This window comes from Mesoplodon densirostris, chromosome 1 (genome assembly GCF_025265405.1).
Source record: "Mesoplodon densirostris isolate mMesDen1 chromosome 1, mMesDen1 primary haplotype, whole genome shotgun sequence".
In the NCBI taxonomy this organism is placed as follows: domain Eukaryota; kingdom Metazoa; phylum Chordata; class Mammalia; order Artiodactyla; family Ziphiidae; genus Mesoplodon; species Mesoplodon densirostris.
This window is the reverse complement of record NC_082661.1, coordinates 11,539,717-11,548,780: the sequence shown is the minus strand read 5'-3', so window position 1 is coordinate 11,548,780 and position 9,064 is coordinate 11,539,717. Positions and strand designations below refer to the sequence as shown.

The window sequence follows — 9,064 nt, the reverse complement described above, 5'->3', positions numbered from 1 at the left end:
CCTGCGCATCCGGAGCCTGTGCTCCGCAACGGGAGAGGCCACAACAGTGAGAGGCCCGCATACCGCAAAAAGAAAAAAAATAAATAAATAAAATATACAGTTGGATGAATACTGACAAATGTATGTACCCATGGAACCAGCATCCCAATTAAGCGTAGAATATTTCTAATACCTCAGGAAGTTCCCCTGTGCAACTTTCTTGTTGCCACCCAGAGGAAACTGCCATTTCCCTCTCTATCACCATAGCCCAGTTTGTCTGTTCTAGAGGCTCATATAAATAGAATCATATGGTAGGTTCTCTTTTATGTCTGGTTTCTTTTGCTCAGAATATGTTTTTCAGATTTATTCATGTGTTTGCATGTATCAGTAGCTCATTCCTTTTTATCACTTAGTGGTATTTCATTGTATGAATATGCCACCATTTATCTATTTCCTGTTAATAAACATTTGGCTGGTTCCAGTATTTGGTTATCATGCATAAAGCTGTAATGAACATTGGTACAAGTCCCCTGGTGTTGGCAAGCACAGAGCAGGACCCCGAAGAGATGGGTGGAGAAAATGAAAAGAATCGAGGGGACCAATACAAATTGTCAGTTTTTGACAAAGCTGTCAAGGTAATTCAACCTGAAAAGATAGCATTCTTAACAAGCAATGCTGAGTAACCGGATATCCTCATGAAAAAAACAACCTCAGCCCCTACTTTATACCACATGCAAAAATTAATTTGAGACATAACATAGACCTAAATGTAAAAGCTAACATTATAGAGCTTCTAGAAGAAAACATAGGGGAAAATCTTCACAGATGCGGAGCAGGCAAATGAACAACCATAAGAGAGGAAATTGATAAGTTGGACTTCATCAGAATTAAAAATGAGTGCTCTTCGAAAGGTACTGTAAAGAAAATGAAAAGTTAAGGCACAGGTAGGAGATATTTGTAATATGTATGTCTAAGAAAGGATTAGGATTCAGAATATATTAAAAACTCCTTTAAATCAATAATAAAACCCAAAAATCCAATTTAAAAATAGGCAACAAACATGCAGAGATACTTCACAAAAGAAGATGAAAGAATGGCCAAAACTCACATGAAAAGATGCTCGACATCATTAGCCATCAGGGAAACACAAATCAAAATAACAATCAGATTTCACCCAAGATGCAGCTAGGTGCCATTAAAAAGCACAGGACACACACAAAAAAAGCACAAGACTGTGAATGAGGGAACTTGGGTTCTGGTCCCGCTCCTGGTCCTGCCCCTGACTCCCTGAGGGGGGTCTTGGCAAGGCCCTGGACCACCCACAAGCGAAGGAGCAGAACTAGCTGTGCACTAAGAGCAAAGACTTCTTAATCTTTCATTTTTTTCCCTTGCACTAATATTCCAAGATTCTAATTTGTGACAGAGCATCTATGGCAATGAGAATCCTATCGATGGCTCCCTTACAAAGATTTCTTTTTGGACATAGTAAAGGTAGTGTTATTCTGACTTTTCACATGATGAATTTGAAAATAAGAGACAAAATCCTGCTAAAAAAGAAAGTTTCTAACTTAAAGCTTTCTAAGAACTGAAGTAACGTTTTTCCCTGAAGCCTTCATTAATTCATACCTTTTCTCCTTTGATGGCCTAACAACTACTCTGAAGATATTAAAGGGTTAAATCACTTTCAGTCTGCTTTATCTCTTTCCAGGAAGTAGGAATATTACCTTTTATTATGTGGAATTTGGCTTAATGCACTTCAGTGTTGGGTCTGCAGTGCTACATCTTCAGAGGTCTTATAAATATTACTACCAGAAGGTGAAAGAACTGAGAATATTTAACTTGGAAAAGAGAAGACCTACTCTCTCTCTTCCTCTCTGTCTCTCCCTCCATTCTTATCTCTATCTCTCTTCCTTTCCAGCTGTAGAATAATTAAAGAGCCATAACATAGAAGAATAGGCATTGAATATATTCTGTGTGGTCCCCAAAGCACAATTTGGAGCCATGGATGCAGGCTACAGGCAAGTCTGTTTCTACTCAAACGTCAGTGACAATAGGTCTCTCCAGAGATGGAATGAGCAGCGAGTGAGTTCCTCATCCCTTGAGGTGTTCAAGCAGACAGATATTTATTGAGACCCTTGTGGAATATATTCATGAACCAAGTTGAACTTGATGACCTCTTCTGAAATTCCTCTTTTGATCCCTGGTGTTTTAGGCACATCAGCAAGTTCATACCAGGCAACCACAGTGGAAAGCCTGGATGTGTGGGTCTCCATAGGGAAGGATCACCATGCTGGCTACCTGTTTCCAGGCCACACTCTTAGAGCAGCTAGGTGGGTATCATTGAGATACAAAGCATAACTTTTGGAAATGACATTATAAGAAATTGTTGCAAATTTGTGTTTTCTGAAAGTGGCTTTGGTTTTTAGAAATAGCCAAAAATCTGATCAATATGGGATCATCATACTGGACAATACCATTCGGGAATTTAAAGAAAAAATCCAACAGCAGAGGCATGACTACGAAGGGATGCGGGTGATTTTCTTGGCATGCCCATAAGCTCAATATGAAATATGAGAGATTTTCCCCAAGTGGCACTTTGAAAATGTGTGCAGCCACAGAGGCATTGAGGGAAGCTGCACCCATTCGAGTGTCTACATTCTGAAGTGATTTTTCAAAGATCAATATCACATTTTACAGTTATGGTGCTCACTTTATCTTGGTAAGGGATTGGCGTGTTTGTTTCTTATGATAGAACATTTCTGAGAGTGCTAGAGCCTCTGACCCATGCTTCCTTCTCTGGAGAACTCATCACGTTCCATGGGAGTCTTCTGAAGACCCAGCAGGGGCTGCCAAGCTGGCCACCTGGCTGGATTGCTTTATGTAACCTGCTTTACTTCACTCGCTTGTCCACTCATGCGTGTGCTGCTGCAGCACCATGGCACTTTGAAGGTCTCTACTCTCTGGCACATGTTCACAGCTAGACAGCTGCTGGAGCTGGCCACCCCACACCCATGGGAGTGGCCTCCTCCTTTGTGGGATTTGGGACACCGAGGATGGCATGTTTAGTCCCTTTCGTGGGGACTGCCCTTCAAGAGGGACCTGGCTTAAATAATAAATTCTCTGTGAGAGAGAGAGAGAGAGAGAGATGGACAGACAGACACATCATGGAATATCCTGATCCAGGTTTATGTAATGAACAAGGCTAGAGCATTCCCTTGACAGCTGACTTTGTTAAACAAGAAAGGGGATTATTTGAGCAGATGACAGAGTTGCCAAAAGGCGTGGAGATGGAAGAGACTGGGCAGCTGAAGAGGAGCCTCTGGGTGACATCGGAGCTTTGTTTAAAGGCAGTTCTGTACGTCTGCATGACAAAGCAAAGGCAGGGCAGCCTTATCGTGGATAACTCTTCTACTGGTTATAGACTGAGGGACAGGACAAGAACTCAGGGAAACATGCTAGTTTTCTGCAATCTGCACGGTTGTGGCATGGAAGGGGGTATCCTGACCTATGTTAGTTTGCTCTGTCTCAAACATTTTCCCTCCTCCAAAGCATCAGCCCTGTATTTGTGGGTCCACTTTCTCCCATTCTCAGCTCAGGGGCACTGGGTGAAGGTTCCACTCCCAGCTTAGGGATGAAGCATGTGACCCAGGCCTGAGACAATCAAGCCATCATGATACCCAGACCATGGTGTTCGCTTCAGGGCTGGGCAGTGCCAATGACATTCAGTGACACTTTTGTTGGGACTGCTGGCATCAAGATAGAGGTCTTTCCCGTTAAATTTGATCCTGAGAGCATGGAAAGCTGGATTTATGGCAATCATCTTGTAACTCCCAGGAACCCAAGACTGAAGCCAATACCGTGCAGACAGAGCAGAGGTAGAAAGAATCAAGTCCTGGTGACATTGCTTAGATCCTGAATCCAGCTGTGCCTGAAGCCTGATCTTCCCCTGAACTTTCAAATTCTTCTTCTTCTTCTTCTTCTTCTTCTTCTTCTTCTTCTTCTTCTTCTTCTTCTTCTTCTTTAATGAATTTGGGTTGAGCCATCTGTTCCTTGGCACCCCAGAAGTTCTCACTGTATCAGTTCTGTGCAGCTAGTAGGCAGGGGGCGGGAGCAGGTGGAGCAGGACTAATGCATTGATATAAGTTACAGGATGGCGTTTTGTTGTGATTCCCTTTAAGGAAGAGATTTCAACAGAGCTGTCTGAAGAGGGTACAAGCTCCCTCAAGGGTGAATTCTTTATCAGTGGCAGGATTTCCAATACGTACAGGATGACCACGTTGTGGGGAGAGCACAGAATCGGTTCAAGCATCAGATGGGGAGTTGAACTGGGCAACTCTTGAGATCTGTGTTTCAAAGTCACTTCTTCATGATGGCAGCAGTGAGGTCACATGCCCTTTCAAACTCCTTCTCTAGGCATCTCTAATACAAGCAAGAAATGATCAAGAAAATGTTGCACAAAGATTCTAATTCTGTGATCTTTTTTTTTTAAAGAATCAATTTTATTTCTTTACTTTGGGTTGCATTGGGTCTTCGTTGCTGCACATGGGCTTTCTCTAGTTGCGTCGAGCAGGGGCTACTCTTCGCTGCAGTGCGCGGACCTCTCATTGTGGTGGCTTCTCTTGTTACGGAGCACGGGCTCTAGGTGCACGGGCTTCAGTAGTTGTGGCATGTGGGCTCAGTAGTTATGGCTCATGGGCTCTAGAGTGCAGGCTTAGCAGCCGTGGCACACGGGCTTAGTTGCTCCGCAGCATGTGGGATCCTCCCAGACCAGGGCTCGAACCCGTGTCCCCTGCATTGGCAGGTGGATTCCCAACCACTGTGCCACCATGGAAATCCCTAATTCTGTGATCTTGATAACAGTTCCTGGTGGGCAGGACCAACACAATTAGGTCTCCACCATGAATTTAACTTTGGTCCACCCTTCAGCTCTGCCACGAGGTCAATCCACTCTGCCCTCCAAACCCCTTCCACCTTCTGCCCCCGTCACCTACTTGTGCTTTTGCCCTCACTTGGAATTTCCTTTGCCTTTTAAAAACCAACTCTCCTTGACAAGGCTTTGTGCTCTGGCCACCCCAGACCAAAGGAATGACTCCAGCCCTGATCTCTGAGTGATCCAGTTTTCTGAAGCACTCCTTTGGGACTGATTGGTACTGCTTTGCATAGTTCCTTAATGTTTCTTCATGGTTCCTTGTCTGCCGATATATCTCCCTGAGGGCAGATTTGGATTATGAATCCTAACACCCAACACATGGCTTTGCTCAGTTGATGCTTATAGGTAAGTGATGTGTTAATATCATGGGCTCTTGTTAGTAATCTGGAATCTGGCCACCTGACAGTCTCGGATCTGGGTCATTAGAGTTCACTGAGTTACTGTGGGCTCTCCTACACCACAACCCAGTCCAGTTGTGTCCAGGGTAGTTGTAGGGCCCAAGGCACAGAGGAGACAGACCCACACCTCCTTCCTCCAAGTCCTTCCTACTCTCTCCACATCTGACACCCCACACGACTGATTTATATAGTCCATTCATTCATTCATTCATTCACCGAATACTTACCAAGCACAGTGTGCCAGGCGTTGTGTATACAGTGATAAGCTAACTAGATACGGTTCCTGCCTCTGGGGCTTCCGGGATGGAGTCCCTTCCACACAGAGCCAGGATTGTTCCTCATCTGCCTGCCTCTCTTTCCTAGATCCTGAGATGTCTTGGCTCAGGCATCTTGGATCCATCATATGTCCCTTCGGAGGTGGGGTCTCTTTGCCCTCGCTGATGCCTAAGGCCTCCTCCTACTCCCCCTCTTGTCTGAGGCTGAGCTATGGGTCCTCATTCCCAGGAACCACATTCGAATCCATTTTCCCAGCTCACAAAACCCAGAAGAGATCTGGGCTCCCCAGAGACAACCTAATGGTTATGGTTAATATGAGTTTTGCATCTTGAATGTCCATTTGGTTTAAATTAATAAAGACAAGTGCAAATTCTGAGAAATATACGCAGTCCTGACAGGTGATGGGAAAGCAAAGCCTAACCCTCGCGGGGCTCTGGCTTGAGGTCCCGACCCTCAGGTCACCAGTGAGGATCTGGCCTTTGACTCTGCGCCCTGAGGATGAGGCTTCTGGTCCTCCTTGCAGCCCCTGCTGCCTCAGGTGCTGATGACAGTGCTGTGTCAGCGATGGGCGACACTGACCGCCGGGGTGGGGACTGTGCCAGTCTCTATTTTCACATTTCGCAGCGCCGTCCAAAGCTGCTGGGGACTGCGCGGGAGGGGTCCCCTGGCCTGGCGCTGGTGGCATGGCGAGGAGTCAGGCTCGCCTTTGCTCAGTCTGTGCCAGGACCCTGGAGTCTGGCTGGCTCTTCCTGAGGGCAAAGCAAAGCCTGCGAGTAATCTCGGGGGAACTTCCTAGAAAAAAAGAAATGATTCCAGGTTAGAAAGATGTAGGAAGGGCAGAAAACGGATGGGAGGGAGCGCTGGCTGGCACGAACAGTGAGTGCCACGGCTGTCTGGAGCCGGAGAGAATTCCCAAAGCGCTCTCCTGCTACCTGCCCACGTGCGTGCGTGTGCCAGGGAGCGAGGGACCCGAGAGCCAGAGTCAGAAGCCGAGCGAGGAGACGCAGAGGGGCCGCAGGCAGAGCCCTGAGAGCGCGCTGCCCGGGCGCTGAGCCCAGGGGCCGCCCACTGGCGGGGAGCGCGCAGGGGAGGCGGAGGCGGCGGCGGCGGCCGGGCTTCCCCGGGCTTCCCCTCGCCTGGCCGCGAGCGCACGGCGAGGGCTCAGGACGCGGAGGCGGTGCCCGGCGCAGGGGAGCGGGGAGTCCCCGAGGCGTCCTCCGCTCGGGGCCGGGAGTGTCGGGAGCGGCCAGCGCGGCGTCCCTGAGCCCCGGAGCCCCAGGCAAGAGGTTTGGGCTGAGCCCTCCCCGCCGCCGGCCCCTCCGGGCGCCCGCCCCCCGCCCCCGCCCGAGGCCTGGAGCGCGCCTCCCTCGCCGCCCCGGGTTTGGAGAGTCGGCGCCGGCCGAGCTGCGGGGTGAGCCGCGGACAGCACCAGCCGCAGCCGCCGCGGGAGCTGCTCCGGCCACACCATGCGAGAACTGGCCATCGAGATCGGGGTCCGAGCCCTGCTTTTCGGGGTCTTCGTGTAAGTAGTGGCGTGCCGCGGGCGGGGGCGCCCGGACTCGGGGATCCACGGACCGAGCGTCTTGGCGCCCCAAGTTTGTTTGCGTCCCGCCGGGGCCAGGATTCGAGGGCCCCTCTCCGCGCTAGGACTGTGTCCTAGGGGTCTCCCTCCTGGGACTCTGGGCGTGAAGGGACCCGCGTGCGCGAGGCCGAGACCTGTTCCCGTCACCCGCGTCGCGCCGGGGAGCGGCTCCGGCCGCCTCTCGGGTCCCCTCGCCTGCGCCTTTCACCGGCTCCGCACCACCTGCCCGGGGATTCTGGCTGCTTCCCTGGACGCAGACGCGACCCTCGTTGGCGTCCTCGGGAAGTTTCTCCTTGTGTGTGATCTTCCGAGCCCGACGTTTGCAGCCTTCGCTCCTAGCCGCATCGCTCACTGCCCGCCGCGTGCGCGTCCCTAGCTTTGGCGCCGCGGGTCCGGGTGAGCGTTTTCCCTGGAGGCGTTTGCGGTAGTTCTCCCGCTGGAAAACTGTTGCTGCGGAGGCTCGGAAGTCCGGGGCCGCAGCCCTGGGGTGCGGGCTTCATACGCCCGGAGCTCTGTGCCGAGTCCGTATCCGCTTAGGGCAGCAGCGGAACGCCCGGTGGGGCCCCGAGCAGCGGGTGCCCGGAAAGAGCGGTCTCGGAGGGGGCGCTGGCGCAGGTTCTCTCAGAGACGTCTGAGCCCCAGTGCGCCCCGGGGACCCGCCGCCCGCCTCCCGGCCCCTGTCGTGGCGCTGCCTTTCAGATCCAAGCCCAGAACACGAGCTCAGACCCACTTCACAGCCTCCTGTCATCTCCTGTCACCTAGGCACCCACGTCTACCCTTGTCCCTCCATTAGGGGGTCAGGTTCTCTGTCCACCTGTGCCCATGGCTGTTTTCAGACACATTTTGCATATTTAAGTTGCATGAACTTTCTGGATTTGACTTTTTTTAAAAGCCCACTGAGCTATTCCAAACAGGAGGCCCCTCTCTGGATTTCTGCCCCGAATACGGAGTCATTGGTGGCAGGTGGGAGGCTGTGAGATGACTTCTATTCCGTGCAGCCCAGGGTATACACATACAAAGAAATGCCCTTTCTTGCATGTTTTTCTTTACGAGGGGCGTAAATAAACACTCATCTGGAGTGTTTATTCACACCACCAGAACAAGCCGTGAGTTCCCCCAGATGCAGAAAAGACCCCTCTCCTAGCTTCTGACTAAACACTAGTGTTACTCAGTGGGAAGAAGGAAGGAGAACTTCGGGTGTGTCCTGATGCACCTGGGAAAACAGAAAACACTTTTCCCTTCTCTTAATCTATTTTTCTACCTTTGGAATATATATTAAAATTAGTACTTGCCTTGTGGTCAGTTGGGGACAGTTTCCAATTGGCAGATAGGCTAAGCCCCATTAAATTATTGTGTGATAGAAATGATAAAATAGTGTTCAGTGCACAGGAGAATTTACCATTTGTTGGGTGAATGTTTGTGTGAGTAATACTGAAATAAAGTGAGGCAGGCTCTTTTGATTGCCGCTGGGAACTGTCAGATAAAAAAAGGGTCCAATAATATGTAAATATTTGTATTTTAGATAGCCCTTCAAACATCCCACCAAACATTTACGAGATGTTTACAAATATATAATGAATGGGCTATGCAGTGGATTTGGGAGTTTTTGATTATTGTCATTTTATGTGCTTCTTGCTTCCTCTAGGGATGTTCTGTAAAAACCAGGCAGTTTATATTCTTTTCTCCAAACTTCCCCTTTGTATTAATTACTTACTGGGGGATCTGCTATCACCCAAAGGGATACTCTTGGGCACTGATGGCATTTTTGGATGATCCCCTGGTTTCATATCAAATTGGAAATATTAACAGTGAGTCCAACTGTGGCTCTTTTACCTGCCAAGACCAGCTTTGGTATCTGTGCAAGACTCCCTGGGAATCTTGGAAGCTCAGATGCTGTTA

The 9,064-nt window shown here is 49.5% G+C and overlaps 1 protein-coding gene across 1 annotated transcript in view; it reads left to right on the top strand.

Annotated features, from left to right (window-relative positions):
• The first annotated feature begins 7,049 nt into the window (after positions 1–7,049).
• Positions 7,050–9,064, top strand: part of PLPP4 (phospholipid phosphatase 4) — a 132,391-nt gene continuing 130,376 nt past the window's right edge. The window contains exon 1 of the mRNA XM_060098357.1: positions 7,050–7,105. Within this exon, the coding sequence (XP_059954340.1) occupies positions 7,050–7,105 (56 nt within the window). The remainder of the gene's footprint in view (positions 7,106–9,064) is intronic.